Raw genomic sequence first — 23,933 nt, 5'->3', positions numbered from 1 at the left:
CTTTCAATGATGATGCTTCCATTACTTCTGAAACCTTGCACACTGCATATGCTGCACATAGCACACCCTCATCATTCCTCAGGCATGATCCATCCACGAACAACACATGATCACTCTCATGCAAGGGAAGATCCCTTATGTCTGGTCTCGGTTTTGTACAGTAATCAAGCACATCCAAACAATTGTGATCATCTTCTGTTTTCACACCCACATTTTCAATATCCGGCAACAATGTCGCTGGATTCACATTCACACATCTCTCCAAAGTCACATTTGATGCTCCCAGAATGACTTTCTCATATTTAGTCAACCGACTATGTGACATGTACTGAGTTCTGCTTCTTGTTAAAAGAATTGCCACATTATGAGGTACGAATACCCTTACAGGATATCCCATTATGATTCCCTCACTCTGTTCTAGGCTTCTGCATGTTGCAGCCACAAATTTCAGACAACCTGGTAAACCTACAGCTACAGGGTCAAGTGTCGATGAGAAGTACGCAATAGGCCGTCTCAGTAATCCATGCTTCTGAATTAACACTGAAAGTGCACATCCATTTCTCTCACTGCAGTACAATTCAAATTCCTTTTCATAGTCTGGCATACCCAAAGCAGGGGCTTCACACATTCTGCTTTTCAACTCTTCAAATGCTGCCATTTGTTCTCCATCTAGTTCCAATGGGTCTGTCATTTCACTTTTTTTCAGCTTAATCAGTGGCTTTGCTATCAGCGAGAAATTAATTATCCACTGACGACAATAACCCACCATACCCAGAAACATTCTCACTTCCCTCTGGGTCTTTGGGGCCTTCATTCCCCTGATGATTTTGATCCTGTCATCAGTCACTTTTCTCAGACCTTTTTCAATATTATGTCCAAGATAATGCACCTCTTTCTTGCAAAATTGCAATTTGGCTGGAGATACTTTTAACCCTCCATCTGCTAGATGATTCAGTAAAGCTATAGTATCTACTTCACAAGCTTCACGTGTCTTTGATGCCACAAGTAGGTCATCAATATACTGCACTAGTACTGAGTTTTCAGGCATGATCAAACTCTCCAATGACTTTTTCAATAACTGATTGAATATCGAAGGACTTTCTGTATACCCCTGTGGGATACGACACCATGCTAAAATACGCTGGCCAAATCTAAATGCAAAAATCGGCTGGCTGTCATGATGCAATGGAATTGAAAAGAAAGCATGACACAAATCAATCACTGTATACCACTCAGCATCATGTGGAATCTGATACAAAATCACTGATGGATTTGGCACAATAGGACAACATGCCACCACAATTTGGTTAACTTTTCTCAAATCTTGTACAATCCTGAACTTCCCATTAGGCTTCTTTAACCCCATTATCGGTGAATTACACGGACTACTCAGTAGTTCTCTCAGAACTCCCTGCTGAATCATTTTCTCAATTATAGGAGTTATTCCCTCAATTATTTCTGGTGTCATTTTGTACTGAGGAATGTTAGGATAAGTAATTCCCTCTTTCACTGAAATTTTCACAGGATCTACATTATTCATCAATCCCACATCCTCTCCAGTAAAATCCCAAACTGTCCTTTTCACTGTGTCTCTCAGTTCTTGAGGCAAATCCTCCGGATCAAACACAGCATATGCACCAATTAACTTACTCTCTCTATTTTCTAGAGTCATTCGGTACAAAACATCCTCATCTGGTGTTTCAAAAGCTATTCCATCCGGTGTACAAAAAATTGTACAATTCATTTTACATAACAAATCCCTACCTAACAGGTTCACTGGACTTGTGTCACAGACAATAAATCTGTGCATGTCTGAAAATTTCCCTATTTGTACTCTTACTGGTTCAGTAAGACGTGTCCTGATTTGTGTATTGGCTACGCCAACTACTTGGATTGCTTCATCCGAGAGAGGAAGATTTCTAATATCTGTTGACCTGACAGTTGATCTTGTCGCACCTGTGTCTACCAAAAAAGTAACACTTTCTTCATTTATTTTCCCATCTACAAATGGTCCTGCCTGGTCTATTTCTAGAGTTGCACCAAGTATGCACTCTTCCTCCTCTCTTCGGCACCGTCAATAATCACCCTCAGACTCACTCCCTTCATTCTTTAACAAGTACTGTTGTACCTGGTTAGAACGCCTTGGTATGTTTACCTGCTCATCATTGTAGAATCCCGAATCCGGATTATACTTTTGTGATCCTCTATTCTGCGGCAAGGGCGGTTTTGGCTCTTGACTCTGCTGTCTCACAACTTTCTGTTGTTGCTGCTGTTGATTATTCCCCTCGTTCTGCACCTGTTGATTTAAGGATTTTCCCTCATTATTCACTAATGGTGGATTGGTACACTCAGATCTCCAATGTCCCAGTTGGCCACAGTTGTGACATAGGAACTTTTTTTTAGCTTCCTCAAGATTCCCCTTTCCTTTCCCTGCATACCTAGGTCTATTCCCTGCATTATTTCCAGTATTATTCGCCTGTTCCACCAACTGTGCTTCCTGCCTTTCCGCAACTTTCACTTGTGCCCACATTGCTTTCTCTTTCAGCTTTCTCTGTTTTGCTTCAAGCTCATCACTGAAGTATTTTGCATGTCTCAGAATCTCATCTATTTTCTTACTCTGCCAATCCACAGTATGCTCACGAATTCTTTCACTAATCTCAGGTCTCAGGCCATATACAAATCTGTATACAAAATGACTCAAATCCTTGTCACCCAGGTGTTCATCTCCACTGAATTGTTTAAATGCCAGTATCAGCCTCTCGTAAAAAGCATGAACTGATTCTTTTGCTTCCTGATGTGTTCGATCTATTTTAACCCAGTCTGTCTCTTTTGGAGGTACTTTATTTTTCAGGTATACGATCACCTGCTCATACTTTCTCATTACTTCTGGATCTGGTGCTCCTGTTCTCTGATCTCTTGGATATTCCTCAGTAGGCCAACTTACAACTATTTTACACTCAGCCCACAAGTCTGCTGGAACGATTATATCAAACAGACTATTCAGGTCAATCCACAGCACTTTTGACAATTTCACAAACCTGTCTACCTGCCTATACCACTCGACGGGCTTTTCTCTCAATCGAGGGAAATCATTTGTAAATGATAAAATATCCTGTCTGGTCCATGGAACATGTACATATCCTCCTCCAGGTATTTCTCTCATAGGATAAGTATCCACTGGTTTCTCTTTTTCTCTCACAGGAAATGCTGAATAAGTCCTATCTCCTGATTCTTCCCTCTTCTTGTACCACCTATCCTTCCACTTCTCAACATCGCCCCATTTTCGCAATAAAGCGATCATCTCTTTAATCTGTCCTGTTCTACCAGTACCATTCAAATTTTTAATATCTTTATCTGTGAAATCCATCCTGTAAGACTTTTGCAAAACTTTCACTTTATCAATGTCAACTCCATAGTCATTTGCTATTGCTCTTAATCTGTCATGTGTATTTCTCGCTCTCCAGGTGATATTTTTACACATAAACAACAGTTCACCATCATGATGATTTTTTAGAATTTCTGTTGGAACTGTCCCTGCAACAAGCTCTTCTAATTCTACACGTAACCTAGCCACATCAATTGCTTGTGAATCTTTATCCCTCTTTTGAAGAACTTTCATCCAATCATTCAAATCTTCAGCTGTTATTTCAGTAGATTTTCTCACTGGAACCATTTTCTTCTGCGGTTCTAAAATTGGCATCCCTGAACAACTAGCTTCACCAGCATCCAGTTCTGAATTAGACTGTACCTCTAATCCTTCACTACATGTGTCATGTCTGAATTTTCCTGCCCTTTTTCCTGAATCTCCTGAAGGACCAGCCAAACTTGTCAATCTATTCCCAACATATGGAATCACCAAACCATTCTCACCTGTCCTCTGCTTATCAAAAACAGGCATAACCGGACCTATAGTTACGGGCACCGTAACAGCGTCTAGATTCTTTGTCAGCTCTTTGATCTTTTCAGTCAATTCCGATGTAGTTCTGGCTAATTCTCTCGTATTTTCGCCACTGCTTCTATTCTCTCTTTCCCTGAAAGGATTACCACTTCTTAACTCAGGTGTCACATTTTCTGTCTCAATGATACGCACTGTATCTCTTATTGGAGAAACAACTGGTGTACTCTCTTCTGGTTCTGGTCTATATGGAGGTGGTCTTTTGTAAATCATGTCATTCAAGACCTCATCCTCATATTCATTAACTCCATATCTTCTCACTTCTGCCTCAGGAACCCTTTCTGTTCCCTCTTCAACTGTTCTCATAGGATATAATCCCTCTGACATACTAGCATCTCGCCATCTCGTCATTCGATCATGATGAGTTTCACGACCATGTCTCCTCCCGAACATGTACCTATAGTTGCCTCCAGACCTCTGTTTCTCTCGCTCATGTACTTCCTCTTCCCATTCCACTAAAGCCTCAAACTGTGTCGGCCTTGGTCTTGGGTCAAGACATAACATCTTTTCCCGTAAATCTTTCAACACGGCCAGATTAAATGAACCATGTTCTGGAAATGCTAAAACTCCATCTTCCTTGGTATACCTAACCCAATTTTCCAACCATATACAGGTATGATACCCATATCTCGCAGCCATGAAGGATGCAGGCGTTTTCGATGGAGGTAACAATTCACCCTCTCTCGTTTTAACATCTTTATCCTTGTCAAACCAATTTTTAATCTTTCTGAACAAAGATTTTTTCTTTTTCTCTTCTTGGTAATACATTTTAACGTTTACCAAAACTTTCTAATCCCTTCCGTAATACAACTGCACAATATGATTTTTCAACCAATAACAGCGCGACTCACACTAACGCACCAATCCTGGAGCGTCTACGTCACTAGAATAGCTCTTCCAATCCTTGCGCGGCTCACACCAACGCACCAATCTCAGCGCGAGCACTGTTCTGATCTAATATCCAATCAGAGCGCGGTCTGTTTGACGTCAGCAGTCGCTGCAGTCGCTTTTGTCTCCTGTCTCTTGTCACTCGTCTACCCCTCCTTTACAAAATTTCTCAGTAGACTCCGTGTCAAATTTTACAAAATCTATTAGTTACAACATATAAACATCTCCATTGTCTGCTTCGCTAACCACAGAATAGTAAAGAAAATCTATTTCACAAAGATCCCGTTGACACAGTAGCACATCCCTCTACTCTGCCCTTCTAACATTCATTAATTGTTTCCTCTAGGACTTGTCCAAAGAGTCTTACAATCAACTAAATATGAGCATTCACGCACATTCATACAAGAAAATATATAGTACATACACACAGAATCCTGCTTTTCCCGAGAACAGCAAACAATCTGCTCCACTACAGAATTATAACACACGTTAACCAAACAGCTTACCTCTGCCCAGTTTCTCAAACAAGCTCAGAGAATACCTATTACTTCTCCCGCGATAAGCTTTAACGGCGAACCTTACGGATCCCTGGGACTTAAGACCAGAGTTTCACAGATAACCTTCACTATCATACGCACTCCTTATATACCAGAAAAATTTCTAATAGTAACATACGACAATGTCACTGATTCCGAACCTAGACAATGTGACGCGCAACTTCAATTGTCACACGTTTTCTTTTCCTGCATACATACAGGACCAACAATTCCGTCTTTCCCGAGAGCAGCATATACTTCCCTCTGCCCTACTACGGAACTGCTACTAGCTCCCAAGTTCCAGAAGCACTACATATAACTCAACATGACGACTCCAACATATAGTATTAGTACATATACCAACATCAATCAATAATCAATAATCAATAAGCTAATGTACAAGCAATCTAATCAGGTCAAGACAATCATCAATAACCATCCTCACTCTGCTACCAGGAAATTGATGCAGATTGGGGTGTACAAAATCTCCCTACTTCCACGGATAGAGTAATTTTCAGTTAGACGCACATACACTCATCATACACTAGGGCCCATTTCACTAACATACACTCAAATATTCTACCAGCACTGAACCTGTGGAAAGAAAACCTCCTAAACATCCCACATCTACACTGAGGTCGATAAGACCTAGTTATTGTAATTGTCCTGAGTCATAATCTAAACAATCTATACAACAATAATCAAATAAAGTACTCAATAATTGACAAGAAATAATCACCAACACCGTATTTAAAATTATGATTCTTTATCTAAAATTAGTCAAAAGAAATTAATCAAAGTAAATCATTTTCTCATAATTACCTATTCTAGCTAAATGTCAGAATGGGTCATCAGGACAAGTCTCTCAGTAGAAATCTTCCGTGTCACCGTCCTCACAGCATCGATCCTCACCAACGCAGGTTTGGGAAGAAATGGCAAAGTGGCCTCAAACCCTCTCTAGGCTAACAATATTTATAAAGAAACTTGCAATATTATAGAAACATAAAATGTTCTACACGTCCGCTGAACCGCTGAGCAGAGCGAGCAGGAAAGGATGTAGCATCGCTACATTTGGAAAATCTCCGCTCAGAAAAAAATCACAAAAATAAAAAGACAGAACAGGAACTAAAAAAATGTATCTTTCGACATCCACATTTCTTCGGAACTAACATGATGACTTCAGAGTCCATTCAGTTCATTCTTTATGGCTCCTTTGTCCTCCAAGGTTATTCGGATGTTTCTTGGTGACTTGCCCAGCACTGCTACTGTCCTCACGGAAAATTTTAACCAGGCGAAGACTGTGGTCAGATGACTTCGACCATATTCAGCAATGCCCTCTCATCACAAATCTCTCACTCGAGGCCAGGCTGCAAACGGCGGCCATTTTATTCTAGGCCAGAATAGACCATCTTAATTAAAAGAGACAAAAACAACGTTACCACAGCATAGTGATTAAACAGTGTTAACCCCACTAATACCCTTATGTGTATGTAATTATCTAGCCTTTGCAACACAGGAAAGCATTAATTCAAAAGCGTTTCGTGCTTTAAAATAAACAGCACTCAGCAACGTTTATTTAATAAAACATGCACATTTATTAATTAGCAAATGAAAGCATTCCCTCGTGTCGGTTTTCTTCTCATTAGTACATGTTGGTAAGTTTAAACATATACACAAAACAAATAATTAGTGATTAATAATTAAGAATTTTAATTATGACAAATAGACAAACCAGAGCTTAAAACCCCAATAGATTTTCATCAGAAAATTCTGCTCCAGCACCTCTACGACAACTTCATCAACCATCCACCAGGTGCCACAGACGGCCCCCCCCGAAACACCAGCCAGCCCACCATCTCCAACTGGACACCGATCACGGTCGAAGACACCGCCTCGACCATGAAAAGCATCTACTCTGGGCCCCCCACCGACCCCTGCCCACCTCACATCTACCACAGAGCCGCGGCTGCCATCGCACCTGAACTACAACTCACCATCAACACCACCTTCAAAACAGGCACCTTCCCAGACGACTGGAAGCGTGCAAAAGTGAGACCTCTGCTCAAGAAGCCCACAGCTGACCCCACCGACCTCAAGAACTATCGGCCCATCTTGGTCCTCCCCTTTGCAGCCCAAAGTTGCAGAGAAAACAGTCAACAGGAAACTGACACGATTCATTGAAGAGAACGCCGTCCTCGACCCGTCCCAATCCGGATTCCGAAGCAACCACAGCATAGAGACCACCCTACTCGCCTCCACAGATGACATCCGCACCCTCCTGGACCAAGGCCACTCGGCAGCCCTCATCCTACTCTACCTATCAGCGGCCTTCGACACCGTCTCCCACCGCACACTAGTCGCCAGACTACACGATGCAGGCATACAAGTAAGAGCCCTGGACTGGATCCGATCATTCCTCACCGGAAGAAGCCAAAGTATCAGACTCCCACCCTTCCTCTCCGACCCCACGAAAATCACCTGCGGAGTCCCACAGGGTTGATCCCTGAGCCCCACCCTCTTCAACATCTACATGGCCCCCCTTGCAACCATCGTCCGACAACACGGCCTTAACATTGTATCCTACGCCAACGACACCCAGCTCATCCTCTCCCTCACCAAAGACCCCACCACTGCCAAATTCAACTTCCAGAAAGGAATGCAAGACGTCACAGTCTGGATGACCAACAGCTGCCTGAAGCTCAACGTCGAGAAGACAGAAGTCCTCGTCCTCGGTACCACACCTTCTGCATGGGACAGCACCTGGTGGCCGACCGCCCTCGGAAGCCCACCTAACCCCTCGGACCACGCCAAGAACCTCGACATCGTACTCGACTCATCACTCCCCATGAACGGACAGGTCAACGCCGTCCCCTCCAGCTGCTTCAACATCCTCCACAAGACCTTCAAGTGGATCCCCCCTGAGTCAAGGAAGACAGTCACCCACGCACTCATCACCAGCAGACTGGACTATGGAAACACACTCTACGCCGCCATCAACAAGTCCCTACTCCGTAAACTCCAGACAATACAGAACACCGCCGCCAGACTCGTCCTCTGCATCCCCCGACACAAACACACCAGTCAACACCTCCAAAGTCTCCACTGGCTCCCCGTGGAGAAAGGAGTCACTTTCAGAATCATCACTCATGCCTACAAATACCTACACAACAGACCTAAATACCTTAACGACAGAATCAACTTCCACGTACCCAAAAGAAACTTCCGATCTTCCAACCTCGCACTGGCCGAAACCCAGCGCATCCACAGAGCCAGAGCAGGCGGAAGATCCTTCTTTCACATTGCAGCCAAGACCTGGAACGAGCTACCGGCAGACATCAGACACGCCCCCTCCCTGAACACCTTCAGGAATACCCTCAAGACCTGGCTCTTCGGCTAAACAGATCTGCGCCCCCCCCTCCCCCCCCCCCCCAACGTCTTGAGACCCTCACGGGTGAGTAGTGCGCTTACAATTCCCTGATTGACTGGGTTTCAGGAGTGTAAATAATTACACTGTGCGCAGTATGCTTTCATTTTTCTTTCCAAATGATTTCAGTCCAGTAATGTGCTATCATGGGCCTCTAACTCTTGTGCATAAGATCTTAGTATTGAAGAATATATCACACTTTGAATTCTACTATTTGAATGAATAAAGTACACAATTTACAGTAGAATTTAAATATTTGTATATTCAGTGGAATCTAGAAACACAGCTTCTGAAGGCTGATAAGGAATATTAATTGTTACAAGGCTATTTTTCTCTTTCATGAATCATTACATCGCGGTCATTAAATAGGGAGTACCTTAACATTGCGGTACTTTACACTGGAAGTTCTTTACCTCACAAGTTCTTTAACTCGCAGGTAAGAAGATAAGTGGAACGAGATGTGCCCTAATAGCTAGAGCTGCTGTCCTTGGAACTGGGGCAACAGGTTTGAATACTGGCCTTGGCTCAACATCCTCCAATTCTGGGCAAATTAGTTAACTTTCCTCGGACGTATCAGAAAAGTGTAATGTTAGGTTCTCATGTAAAATGCCTGGTTCTTATGTAAAGCGCTCTAATGCCCTTGGGCCAAGTTGAAAGTATATTAAATAAAAAAAAAGTGTATGTTTTTCAATTGATTTGAGTGTGTGTGTATAATTTTGAATTCACTCTGTTATCATTTAATCTAGTATATAATATTTTTAGAATTTAATTACATTTTAAAATGTATAACATACCCATCCCTGAGACATTAAATACAAATGACTTCCTCTATACAATACTCATCTCTAAAACGTCCCTACTACTCTTATCCAGTACCCTTCCTGGAGACCTACAAGGTGCTTAGTACCCTTACATTACCCATCCCTGACCCCTGAAAAGTCATTACTACCCTATATACGTCCTGTTCCTTAGCCCTAAAAACCCATACTACACTTATACAACACTCATTCCTTTGTTCTAAAAATGCTTTACTACCCCTCTACACTGCTCATCTCTGAACTATAAAAACTCATTAATACCCCTATTTGTTACCCATCCTTAAACCCTAAAATACCATTGCTACTCCTTTTTCTATTTAAACAAATTAAAATCATTAACCCATATTTTATTCCGTTTTTAGGTCTCGCTGGCGTTGCAGCGCGAAGCGTTGCCGCCAACGAGACTATTGTTGCTGTGTTTACTCCCAAGGGAGACAGACCTGGGCACGAGCCGATTCTAGTCTGGGCACGAGCCGATTCTAGTCTGGGCACGAGCCGATTCTAGTCTGGGCACGAGCCGATTCTAGTCTGGGCACGAGCCGATTCTGGTCTGTGAACGCGCTTCACAGTGGAACAGCTTGTGCGCGTTAATTGCAGTCGAGTGCTCATCTCCGGAAGACGTGCTGTGCATTAATTATAGTTGAGTGCTCCAGCAGCCTGGGGCGCCTGTCGACATGCTGTGCTAATGATTACTGTGGGGTCTCATGCTGTGATAATTCTCACTTTCTGTGTTGTGATCGGGAGCAGGCGTATTACTGGCGCCACCGCCACGCCTTCATTAGTCATAAAAGCTGCATGGCAAGCGATAATTAGGGCGGCATGTTTTAGGACATTTTTAGCAATTACTTTGTTTACTTAGTGCTATTAGTGATATCTTTCGTGCATCCAATGCTCTATTTAAACGTGCAGCACTGAACATTTTCAAAGAAGGCGAATCAGCAACATTCATTGGAGACACAACCTATTTGACGACGCTTGTTTTACTGGGGTAAGATCTGTGAACTGTTTAGTTTGTTTACTTTATTATTGTATAACTGCCAGGGTTGGCTAAATTATGCTAGTAAAGGAAAAATATGCAGGAGATGATGGTATGGGGCAAGTGTGGCAAATGTATAATTATGCGTACACCATATAAAAGCAAGTTGCAAAATGTCCGGTGTTGGGCGGATGGGTTCACTGTGCTGTTGCGTCGCCTGTAGGTGTGGTTATGAGTGCATGTGACTAGCTGGCGACATGTCCTTGTACTGTTACTTGCCTCTGCACTTGTTTTTTTTGCATATATATATAGCACGAACTCGACCCGAAGTTTATTGGAGCGCTTTACACGAGCACCGTATTTACATAACACATTCACAGGATGTTGATGCGACCTCGGGGCTCAAACTCTGGTTTCCAGCACCAAAGTCGGCAGTTTAGCCGACGGACCACATCCTCGCCCTTGCCCTGCTGATTTTCAGGGACGGCTGCTCTGTCTTCACAAGGGTCGGCCGAAATATGACTCCGCTGCCTGACCTGGAACAGATCTGTTAGGTGTTTGTATTTATTTTTTAGTTTTTTTTATTTAGCGCAAACTCAATCCGTAGGTATTCGAGCACTTTACATGTATACCACATCCATTATAGAAGGACACATTCATGTTTGGTAGGTACGTAGATGTTAAGTTATTCATAACCGGCGGAGCCAAGGCTGGTCTCTCTACCTCTGTGACTCCGGTTGCTGCTCGCGTCTCGTGTATAGCTGGTTTTCCTAGTTATCTGGCGAATACAAAAGCGGGCTTTGCTGTGTTTCTGTTTAAAGGCTACACATAAGGGGCTCAACTGATCGAATTGTAACCAGCTGTCCAACACAATACCGGCAGAAGGGCTCAGTGAGACGTACACTTGTAAGGGGCAGAGGTTACACTCCTGGCAAGTCTGCCTCAGCCTTCATTCTTCCGAGGTGGATCAATTGAATACCATTGATTGGGTAGTAGTTATATCTGTTAACCGAGCGTAGAAATGGAGCAAATTTAATACGGAGGGCTATTTGAAAAGTATAATTTTTTTCCAATGTGCCAGATGAATTTGTCTTTATGTTCTTGGGACTTATAAGAATCTTGTAGTGTGTACATCAGGCGGGTCATGTGTCTTTGGAAAACTAGCACCTTTTTGTGATATTGTAGTTGCATGATAGTTTCACATTATAATAGTGGGGGCTCGGATGTCAAACCTCCTTTCCGGGTGTTGGTCCTTGCCAGCAGTCATCACCTACTGCCAAAGACCTGCTTTTTAAAATGTATATCACCTGTCCACCTCCTTCCCCTTCCGGTACCCCCTCACTAGTGCCCTCTCTCCCTTTCGTTTTCACCCTTCCAGCCTCTCTTCCCCCGTTCTCTCTCGGTCCGCCATTTCTCTCCATGCCCCCATTTCTCTCTCCATGCCCCCATTTCTCTCTCCCTGCCTCAATTTCTCTCTCCCTGTGCCCCCTTTCTCTCTCTCCCTGTACCCCCCTTACTCTCCATCCCATTTTCACGTGACCCATAGCTTTGGCTGCAGGTGAGTTGGCACAACTCCTGTGAGAGAAGTGTCTCTAGATTAGGTGGCACGTGCCCCTGCTGGGACCAGTAGTAGTAGTAAGTAATAGTTTATTAGCATAGTTAATTAAAACCATTGCAATTCATCCTTAAAAAGAAATAATAATAAAAAAACACTAATGTGTACACAATACATTATTCATCACTTAATAAAATTACATTCACGTAGTAACTGTATTTTTAATTCCTTTTAAAAAGTTCATAAGATTTTATATGTTGATAGAGTTAAAATAGTAAACGTATTGTTCTAAATGTCCTCTGTGTTTTATGGCAAGGGGACAAATTACAGTATTTACTCTTCTTCCACCTTCCATAGTTGATACAATGTAAATAGGGATCTGCTTATTTTAAGAGCCTCTAAGAATATGACGGTCGGTCAATTTTCTGCATCTTTGTTTCTACCACCTTCAAAAACTTCACAAGGCTACAATTCAACTGCGGGTCACTAGGTGTAAAACAGGCAAGAACTGCCTGCCTTCGTGAGCGTATTCCACGGTGGTTGAAGTGGTGTTTCAGTAACCGTTTCCTTTCCTCCAACAGCTTCTCGCAGGAGCACAACAAATGTTCCATGTCTTCAGATGCCTTGCCACATAGGCGACAGAGGGAACCCCCATTAACCCTCAGCCACTGCGGAAAGTGGCGTGTGCATGGTAACACGCCTAGTCTGTATTTGAGGAACTTCAGTTTTATATGACGTGAGTAGCCGAGGTCAAGGTAACTCTGGTGGCCTTGTTTGGAGTAGGAGTTTAGGATGATCCACCCATGTGACCTCTTTGCAACACACGCTTTATCTTCAATCCATGAAAGATGTTTTATTGTTCTCTTTACTATTCTTTTGATCGTGGTGTGATTGGTAGGAGTATTCCACAGCTCCTGTAACCCTAGATTCACTAGGCTGCTTTTCAAGTATTTGGCAGCTGGCGATGCCGGATACCGTTCTAATTCTGACCATAAGTAGCTGTTTAGGGTTCCTTCATTTGCCTTACGGACTTTATCCCAAGTCATTATATATGCACCTTGTCTTGCCAAAGACTGCTTCTGTCCTCCAAATTCCAGCCTGAGTTGGGCCGGAGAGGTTTGTTTTGGCAAGCTGAATATGGTTCTGTATGCTGATGCCACAGTTCTGTCTAGGGTCGCCGCATCCCTACCTCTCTGTACTTCGCTCCCATAAGTAATTGTGGGCAGCAGTTTAGCTCTTATAACTTGTGCCAGGGGCAAGAGGGAGGGACTGGTGAGCTTACCATTAAATTTTTTTAACGAAATAGATATCGCAATGCCTTTTCCTCTAATGCTTGCTTTCTCAGCGGTAAATTGGCCACCATTATCAATTTTGACTCCCAGGTATTTGTACACTGTTGTGTCTTCAATACGGTTGTTGTTCCAGAACCAGCCATAGCTGAATTTCCTTTTTTTATTAATTGACATAGTTTGTGTCTTCTGTAGATTTATTGTCAGTTGGTTATCATCAGAATACAACCGAGTGGCATCTAGGAGGTTTTGTAGCCCTATTTTTGTTTGACTAATTAACACTATGTCGTCCGCATATAGTAATGATGGTAATGTTTGGCCTCCTAGTTTCGGTGCATGGGAATTGCAGGTATTTAAAATCGGGGTTAAATCACTTAAGAATAGATTAAAAAGGGTTGGAGCCAAGACACATCCCTGTTTTAAACCCTTATTAGTTGGGATGCGTCTGGACAGATGAGATCCATCACCCAACTTAACCTGTATCCAGGTGTCACTGTGCAGGTTGATAAGTAGATTTAGCAAGGGCCTCGGGATCCCCCACTTGTTCAGTTTAGACCACAGGAGATTTCGATTGATGTAATCAAACGCTGCCTTATAATCAATAAAGCACAGATGGATTGGCATTTTGATAGTTTTCGCTTTATCGATTAACATGCCCATCGTCAAGATGTTCGTTGTTGTCCCAACATTTTTAGCAAAACCTGTTTGATTTACAGGGATTAAGGAGTTTTCTGTAGCCCAGAGCTGTAATTCTTCCAAGAGGATCCCAGCAAAGTACTTGGCCTCATTATCCATAAGGGCAATCAGTCTGTAGTTGCTTGGTTGTGATTTATTACCTGATTTGAGTATAGGAGAGATAATTGAGCCCTTCCAGGAGGCAGGTAATATATTGAACTGTATTATTTCATTAAATAATGGCTCTAGTGCTCCAGCCCATTCCCTATCGCTCCGTTTGTAAAGGATGGGAGGTATACCATTCGGGCCGGGTGCCCCTTCCCTTCTTCCCTTTTCAATTTGTCGCATGATTGTCTTTTGTAAGTTTATTTCTCTTGTATTCATGATTGTATTGCCACAAGCTTGTTTATGGGAAGTTTCACACAGTGTTGTTAGTTTATTGCCCTCATTTCCTATCTCAAAGTCAGAGGCCTTTTGTTGTGAAAAATGATCTTTAAGATACTTTGACCATGCAGCTTCGCTAATATTAGAGGATACTCCATCATGCACAGGATTTAAAAAGGAATTAATTGATTTCCAGAATTTCGCCCCATCATTTTGTTTTATGTCAGCCTGTAGTTTTACCCATAAGCTGTCCTCCATTTCTTTATTTGCTATCCACTTTGTTTGTTTTAAAGAAGCCTTCAGTTTCCGTAAGCGGTCTTGTTTCACCGTGTCGCATGAAGAGTACCGAAGTTGACGCATTGTTCGGTAGATACATTTCTTTATACATTTTATCTTCACTTGATGTTCCTTTGTGAGCGAGGGCATATTGTTATCTGCTGGGACCATGGTCAGGCGTTTGTCTGTTACACAGAAAACCACGTCTCCGTTAAACTGCAGTTTGAGAGTATTTTTGGTTATTGTGTTTATTTACTTTACCAAATGAATCATGGTGGAACCGGGAATCTGATGCCAGAGCATCCCAGGAATCCAAAAAGTAAAACTGAAAAAACACATTTTGGAGAAAAATCATGTGATGTTGCAGACATCGCTTCATCTCTTAGTGGTGTTTAATGTAGGTTCATTTACAAACCCCAGCCATCATATAAGGTCCCTGGAATGCCTTAGACCTGGCAGAGTCTCTTGATGCCCATGGGCAACAGTAAAGAGCATGTTCACCGCTGAAGAGAGTGACCACTTCACCATTCATCCCTTTGTGCCTGCAAACAGAGCTGAATACTTCACCTTTCACCACTTTGCATCTGCAAACAGAGCTGACCACTTCACCTCTGAATAACATTTGCACAAGCGTCGCTGACACCCCGTACTACCGATTTTTAGGTCTCGCCTGACCCAGCGCATGCGCTGGTCTGGCGAGACTTATTGAGAGGGCTCCAAAAAGTGATATCAGGCCAGCCTAGAGCTACAGTGCATGTGCGCGGGCGAGCGCGCTGCTTTTACCGCAATTACTTTCACTTTCGCGGCCGCTTTGATGTTTGATCACGATCACTTTCACTTTCAGCGGCACGGCCGCTTGGCATAGCCAATAGGTCTCGCTTTTGGGACCTTACACGTGTTTAGTTATGCAACTGTTGCATGGCTAAACACTTATAAAGGTCCCAAATGCAAGACCTATTGGCTATGGCAATGCTTGTTTTTATTGCATATGATGCCCCAATCACTTCAAGTACATTTGTTGTGATCGGTAGTCCCTGTCCCCTGCTATACATTCCATCGTAAATGTTTAGATCCTGTTTTTTGTATCTTTATTCATCCATTCACACTCCTTTACGTTAAAATAGCCATAGCTTTACTGTACAGTTGCTAGAATAGCTTATAATATGGTATAGTGTGTAATTTTTAAATAATCACTCCACTGCAAACAAAAACATTGATAAAAAACACTACCATTTACAATGCCAGTAGCTCCAACTGCAACAAATGCGAGACCTATTGCATTGCAAATGCTTGTTTAAATAAATGAATTACTTCCTATTTAACAATTGTTTTCATTAAGTAACTTAAAATAAAATTATTCTGATCTATTTGTTCAAATGAGTTGCTTATTATTGTTTTACATTTAATTACTTAATACTAAATATTTTTTACTTAACAATTAGTTTCAGTTTAAATTACATTTTTTTACTTGACCTAACCTTTACACTATATGTTGTATGCTGGCACATATGTTCGTATTGTTAAGGTTAGGACATAAAAAAAGTACCTGAAAGTAAAGTCCTGAGTACTAAGAGTGGCAAATATACTTGCAATGTAATGATTCCAGGTGTAAAAACCGTGATGCAATGACTCCCAATATGACTCCCGTGATGTAACAGTAGCATACCCTGAGAATGACCTGCAGGCCAATGCAGACTCGCTGTTCCTCCCTACTCTGTCCTCACAGAGCCTCCAGGGCTCCAAACTGTAGCCTTACTTTTTCCTTGCTGCTGCTTTCCTGTTCATTGTCATGTGATGAATTTGCATTTGGGTACGAATACATGTGTACGTTGTGAGTGAAAGTGAAGTTGTAGCCTAGTCTTGCTAATGTCAAAGGCTCTTCCTGTAGCCTGACCATTGCTTCCTTACCATGCAGAAACTCTTTTGGCCTACTGACCATTTGTGTGCTGACATTTTTTTTACATTTCTTTGGTAATCCAGGTTCATGAACAGTCTGGGCAGCATCTTCACGTTTGTTTCAAAAGACGCAGTGGCCAAAATCCAAATAATGGAGGGTTACCGAAACAGTGCAGCGGGCGACAAATACAACTCCTTGCAGTCCATGGTGGAGTATGAGCTGGCAACTAAACTGGTGGACCTTGAGACGCGAGGCGATCATCCCATCTCTGGCTGTCGCACCATCTTGCGCCTTCACCGTGCCCTGCACTGGCTTCAGCTCTTTCTGGACCGACTGCGGACCAGCACTACAGAGAGCAAAACGTCCACGATGTGCACAGATGCCTATAATGAGTCCCTATCGAACTATCACCCATGGATTGTCCGCAAGACTGCCGCTGTGGCCTTCTGTGCCCTTCCAAATCGTGACACCTTTTTTGATGTCATGAATGTGGGCACCCCTGATGAAGTGCTGGCAATGCTCAACGAAGCTATGCCCTACGTTGCCCAGGTGTACGAAATCACTCAACAGCTGTACGCACAACACAACCTGCTTGATCTCCCTTAGTAGAGGTTTGCTTAAGCTGTCTAGTTTATAGGACCTCAAAATTAATCAAAGGAAATTTTGGATACGGTGAAGGGTCTGATCTTATTTAGAAAGTAATTCCCATCTGGAGTCCTTCGAAGGAGAATTGAGGACACTCCTGTTTGATCTAAAATACCACTTTTTTGTTTTTAGTCTATCAACATGCCACAATTGTTCCTTACATCACCTAAATTTCAGAAACGTGTTGCCTTTTTATGGTAATTCTAGTTTGTTATAGCTCCATTTGCATTCAAAGGTGCACTTTCATCGGTGAGGGGCATTTTGGATTGATGTCTTTTGACAAATGCAGCATATAGTTTATTTTTCTTGCACAAACACGTTCCTTATTTTACCATGTTCTTAATTACAAACTTCTAGGATATTTTGTATTCTAGTGTGCTCTGTTCACTCATTCTTCATGTCTGTTTTGCAGACTGTTGCGACTGAATTACGTAGCAGGTTTTTCCACCTACATCAGGATTCATCAAACACTGTTTTGTTTGAAGACCATTTCTGGAAGTCTGCTTGAGTGACAAAGCGGACATGCTGGGCACTGTTGTTAAGTTCCTGTGTGAAAAACACAATCCAAAGGCGATGGATGTGTCAAGCTTGATGTTAAGGCATTACTATTGTAAAGGAGTATTGGATGACTTCCTTGTATTTATTGTGCTTGCTACTTTAGGGCTTCAGTGTGCTCTCAAGAGCAGGATCCCCTAAAGGCATTGCAGGTTTCAACAAAGACCTCCACAGTATTGTTGACCTTGACATATCAACAGAGCTCTGTAGTTTAGTTCGTAACAGCCTGCAGTTGAGTTTCTCTCGGGTAGTGATGGGTTAACTAAATGACAGTAAAGAATACCAGGAGAAGGAAAATCCGTCCCAGTTTCTTAAACTGGTTCATACAGATGACGAAAGGACAGTCTTGTCCACAGCCACACACATTATTCTATGAGAACAGGTAGAGCTTTCTGTAGCCGGAATTGAGGAGAATGATGCGTTTAGTATGAGTGATATCTAGTGATCAGATGGAATAGCCCTGGGGTGCCTGCCGTCCTCTTTCTGGTCTGCGTGGTCCATCGCTGTGGTGACTATGAAAGGGAGGGCGGGAGTTCTTTAGAAACATAACCAAGTCTGCTCGTCAAATGGAGCGTGGATACTGTTCTATAGATTATGGATGGCAGGGTGATCACTTCATTCCAGGTCATTACAGACATAGTCTCTAGTTCTGAATTTTACACCTACTAATAATTCAATTCAGTGTTGTGGGCTAATCTAATGGAAGCAAAGCAAGACTACAACACCCAGAATGCACTGCCCTATCACACAAAAGTCCAGGACTGAAAGCAGTGTTTGTAAAGTCATGTAGGGAGGTGCTCACCCTAATCGGTAGAGCTTAGTTTAAGACGAATGTGCCCATTTATTTAAAGCTGGATGTAGTTAGTTAAACAAAAAAATACACACTTGTTTTGTAACGTAACCTCAGTTTGTGTGTGTGCAGGAATTAACTGTTTCCCCAGACTGACCGTACCAGCGATAATGGGAGGAACGGTCAGAGTCTTCAGAAGGGCAGAACGCAAAGTGGAGACATGCTTGAATGTCCGCACAGCACACCAGCATAATGATATACAGGGCCGGACTGGTAACCGAAACCGGCCCTGGCAAACTGCTCGGCCAGCCCCCCTGGGAGGGAGGGGGGTGTGCGTCTGTTCTGTTTGCTAGGGCCGGTTTCGGCCGATTTTGTTATAGGGGGCCAATATTGCTGGCTCCCTGTAACAAAAATGGTCTGAGGGGCCCAAAACTGCCCCCCCCCCCCACACACACACACCCTGGTTGCCCACCGGGAAAACGTCCGGTGCCCGCTACGGCCAGTCCGGCCCTGATGATATATGTAGCAGGAAAATATAAATAATGTTATAGTTTGATGCGAGAGAATGGGGCTATTAATGATATCCCTAACATGTCCTGTGCTTATAGCTCCCTTAGCAGCTTCAGTGACGCCATCAAAAGTGTGAATGATGATTTGATGTGTGATGTCCGCAGTTGCTGGCACGAGGGAAGGACCTTGAGTTCTTTTTGATTGAGCTTTATTTGATTTGTTTATGATGTGCTTTGGTGTCTGGTCAATTAAATAGTCCATTGCTCACAAAATGAAGCCTTGCACAGCAACCCTGAGGCCAGGGCCTATGCCCTGCACCTTTTCCTATGCCCACAATACCCATTACACACTGCCAATAGGCAAGCACAGCAGACTTTGAACAGAGATTGGGTTATTTGCCATGCCCTTGGAACGATTCCTGTGCACCCACAGCCTCGAGCTCCTGCCATGCGTAGTAACCTACTGGCACAGTGCTAGACTTTTGGATGAGCGATGCCCCTCTCCCGTGCCCAGTTGGCCTTGCATGGCTTTCGGCTGTACGAAGCAGACTTTAAATACAGTGTGTGGCTTCACCCTGCCTAGAGCCCCTAGAAAGCACTGAATGTTTCCTGATATGTTGGCATGCTTTTCTCTCACTTCAGCCCTCTGGTCTCCTGCCCCCCCCCCAAAAAACCTATTTATGGGAAGAGACATTTTCCTCTGTATTGTTCCCTGATTTTTAAAGAATGTGGACCTGTTCGATCAGTGTCCAAAATGTAAATGTTCTATTACTTTTGTTTTACCTAATACAGGTATTTCGAAAGTTTCTAAAGCACTCCATTTTACAATATACAACTTTTTAAGCTATGGAAAGTTAAGTAATTTGCATATAAAAGGCCATTTTGTTGAAATCTGGAAGTCTGGATTAGGATCTATCAATTCTAGATCAAAATGGGGCCCATATATCAGGTCTAGCTGCACATTCATGGTTCATGGTGTTATTTGCTGTAAGCCACCTTTGGTAATACCTTTTCTCCTACTCCTGTCTGCTAAAATGCAACTAATTTCTTGTATTCTAGTTGTGTCCTCAAAGTTGCATATTGTTCATTTGGCATTGCAATGACTTGTCTGTAATGCTAGGTGTCCTGTTTGCTTTGCCTTGCATAGATTGCAAATAGGCTCAGTTTTTTGGGTGAAGTCTAGGTTGAGAGCAGTACTACTTTGGAATCAGAATGGTTGGTATGGAAGCCTTAATCCCGTTGTTCCTTTCTGAAATCTTTGCAAGTGTGTACCCCTTGTTTTCGTGGTTGGTGAAAGTGCTTACACCCCCGGAGAACCTATACTACATTTACAGGTGTAGAGTGCGGTATGCTGTTTTCTAGCATTGCAGAGTGTGAGGAGTGCCTTGATTCACGAGGAACACGCATCTAGTGGGTCCTGATGCCCCACAACTCCTTCAAAAATAGTTATAAATAGCATATAACATTGTGTTTCTGCGTATGTAATGTATGCTAGCCTGGTTTTCAAGTACAGTAGTTATAAACAAAGGCATTTAGCACAAGTACATAGACCTTGTGGGTGTGACCAAAGCGGTTTCCTCTTATAAAGTGATTCCAGAATGGAATCTGCGAGGCATCAAGCAAAGCAGGCTTTTCTTAAGTCTTGCGCGATGTTCTGTGGAAATAAAATGGTAATTGACCATCAGAGTTTAGTAATAAAGTGTAGATTGGTTTATTACTGCACCTTCCCCAAATAATGTTTATTGGACCTCATTAATTAACATGTTTGTGTATATTTCTAATTATCAAGATTATTTTGGGAAGACGGCTTGTGTTTCTTTCTGAACCAGAGAAAAGCAAGGCGGCCTTAGGAGGAAAATAACCTTGCCTTCTAAGTAAAAATATATAGCACAAAACACCCTTTCATTAACACTACAGTGCCGCTGTGCTGGTCCTGTCGTGTGATTATATAGTCTCTTATCTTGAACCAGGCATCTAGTTCACTCTTCATTTTAGGCACCCAACCATACCTTCATCTTAAATTAAAGCTACTGTATATTAGTTTGCACTGCGGGAGGCAAGAACTTTTGACATCTATTTTAACAAAACAAAAAAAAAACAAGGAAAGCAAAAAAACGAGTTAGGAAAAACTAAGTATTATCTTGAGTTCCTCCACCCACTCCAACATCATCAACAGCATTTTTAGTTTTGGTCCAAGAGTAAGAGATAATAAGCATTTTAGAAGATGAGACCTTATATTAAGGTGCTAGGAGTTTGGCACACTGACCCTCTCTGCTGCATGGTATGCCATAACCCGGAACACCTCTTAAAATAGGAAGTCGTACGTTCCAAAGTGGTGGTGTACTGTAAAACACGCTAGGTGTTTATGAATGGTTACGTCACCCCAAAGCACAATGCAAACCCGGCTCTGGAAGATAGTGCAGAAAGGTCAGAGTTTTGGCCAAGGGCTCATTGTGGAAGTTGGGTATACTTTCTAAAAGTGGGGCAGGGTTGTGTGACCTGTGCATTCTGTTGTGAACATTACGATTACACTCTGCTTCCTCTTCTCACTTTGATCCTGTTTTGCAGTTAATGTGTTGCCAAAAGTTAATTAGATTTTCTGCTACTGAATCCATTACCTATGACTCAGGTGCTTGGCTTGGTTTAGAGGCATCCTGTTCTGAGCAGTCTTCCTTGAGTGTAGCTTCAGTGGTTTTTAGGTCCTATATGGAGGATATGGCTCTTCCGTATATGAAGTTGTATTACTACTTATGGCTCACACCTGTACACTTCAGCAGAATGGATGGTGTGTTCCCTTCTTTAAAGTCTTTTGTAACCAAACGCCTCTCTCGACTGCAGGATCCTGTTTGTGCAGGAGGTAGGCGTTCTCCCATGCAAAGTTGTTAGACCACTTATCAAACCAAATGCTTACTTTTGTAAAACGTAAGTTGCAGTTTAGATCTGTTTAACCATTTCATCCTAACTGATTTGCAGTGAATAATAATTTACAGGAAACGACTTTTCTGCAGATGACAGGCCTACATCAGTGCCCATCGGACAGTGGTCACATACCCAACTCTAGTGTGTTAAACTCTAGCAGGACCACTACCTGGTGTAACTGTTCAAAAAGATGGTAAAATGTCAAATTTGCTTAAAATATTTAAAACGCCTTTTCTTTTCATTGTTTGTTGTTTTTTAAAAATGCTAATTTCCAGCTGTCTTGGATACCTACACTTGTGTCCTAGTCCCTGTGCAAAAATGGCTCAGCCTGGATTTGAAATAACCAGTTATAAGAAATGTCATGAAGGTTTAAATTGTTTTCTTTTATTCAAAGTGAAACGTTCCTTAGTTTACTGCAGCTATTCAGTTTTGATGTTGAACTGATTTTTGTACTGATGCATATTTCTGTTACAATGCCACTGGAACAGCTCAATTGCACTATTTGCCAAAAAAATGACACTGGGTTTGACTGCACAGCTCTGGGCCTTCAAACGAACATCTAGACACTTGCAAATGTATTTCACAACCAAAAAGAGTGCTCACCCTGGGAGCAACTCTCCTGCCATCCAAAGACTTTTTAGTGTTGGGTTATATTGTGTTGAATGGATATTTCTTGGGTTATGCTGTGTAGAAACTCGTACACCGGCACAACCGACAAAGAATGTAGCCTTTTGTAAAATGTACTGTACAAAATGCGTATCTTTCGTCTGTGTCTTGTTAAAAATAGAACAGCCCTACCTTGTTTATTGATAGTATGTCTGTAAACCTTTGGTCCCTGCAGCATTCTTTCTAATAAGTATAGCTGGTTTTCCCCGAAGGAGCAATTGCATTTTATTCTTTTGTACATAAGCCTCTACCTGCTGGATTTACATTCAGTGTTAGAGGATAAAGCACTTTTTATATTTTTCACTGGATAGTTATTTGGCTCTTCAAAGATCGGTTGATAAATCTCAAGATTTGGACTTTTTTAGTGTTCAGTTGTAGCGTAAAATCCTCCAATTTCTGGAGAAAACTGCAAATACTGAATAGAATCCTTGGATAAATTTCCTCTACTAGAGCAAAGATATTGTGGAAGACATTTGGCGGGTGGATTCCATTGCGTTTTTAGAGTTTCTTCTAGAAAGTAGAGGATTGTCAGTTACTGCCAAACTCTAAACCAGACCCACGGATACACGTGGAGGTTGAAATAGTACCTCCTTTTCGATTTTGGTGTTAGCTACAAAAAATAAGATGCTAGATTTTCACAGATTTTCCTGCAATAAAAACACTGTTGTGTTGAATAAATAATTTGTGTGTGTGTGACATTTCTTATTGTTTACTCAGATCTCGGACCAAACCTCCAACTGTCAAGGATGGAATAATACAGTTGGAAAATGCTCATATCCGATAGGTGACTGATTATTAAACGGACCATTGCTGCCTATGGTGCCAAGCGACTGTAGAAGAATTATCAGGCAAATAAAGATAGCCAGTCAGCTTTTGGAGAGCCTCCACCTGCAGCTGACCATTAGACATCACAATTTCCCCTCAAGTGATTCTAGATGCCATTTTTCCAATTTATTTTGCATGCAGCACCTTACGCTTGGATTTTATGCAGTGCTAATGTCACATGTGCGATGAGAATAGTATGTATTTGTGTAGTTGTACTTATGAAGTGGAAACAGAGCTGTTCAGCAGTCGAGTGCTGTTCAAAAGAAGGGGTAGAATACAAGACATCCATGGACGGAAGGACACCTTATTTATAGCTAGCAGAGGTCTTTGGTCATTTGTCATCTAGAACGG

The 23,933-nt window shown here is 42.3% G+C and overlaps 1 protein-coding gene across 10 annotated transcripts in view; it reads left to right on the top strand.

Annotated features, from left to right (window-relative positions):
* CPTP (ceramide-1-phosphate transfer protein) overlaps positions 1–23,435 on the top strand; it is a 148,877-nt gene extending 125,442 nt beyond the window's left edge. For all 10 annotated transcript variants that reach the window (XM_085609607.1, XM_085609596.1, XM_085609600.1 and 7 more), the window contains one exon: positions 16,757–23,435. In XM_085609607.1, the coding sequence (XP_085465733.1) occupies positions 16,761–17,279 (519 nt within the window). In that variant the 5' untranslated portion in view covers positions 16,757–16,760 and the 3' untranslated portion in view covers positions 17,280–23,435. The remainder of the gene's footprint in view (positions 1–16,756) is intronic.
* Positions 23,436–23,933: the final 498 nt, after the last annotated feature.

The sequence above is a fragment of the Triturus cristatus genome, chromosome 1_2 (assembly GCF_964204655.1).
Source record: "Triturus cristatus chromosome 1_2, aTriCri1.1, whole genome shotgun sequence".
Taxonomy (NCBI): Eukaryota; Metazoa; Chordata; class Amphibia; order Caudata; family Salamandridae; genus Triturus; species Triturus cristatus.
Note: the sequence above shows the minus strand (reverse complement) of the source record. Positions and strands in the feature narration are given on the sequence as shown.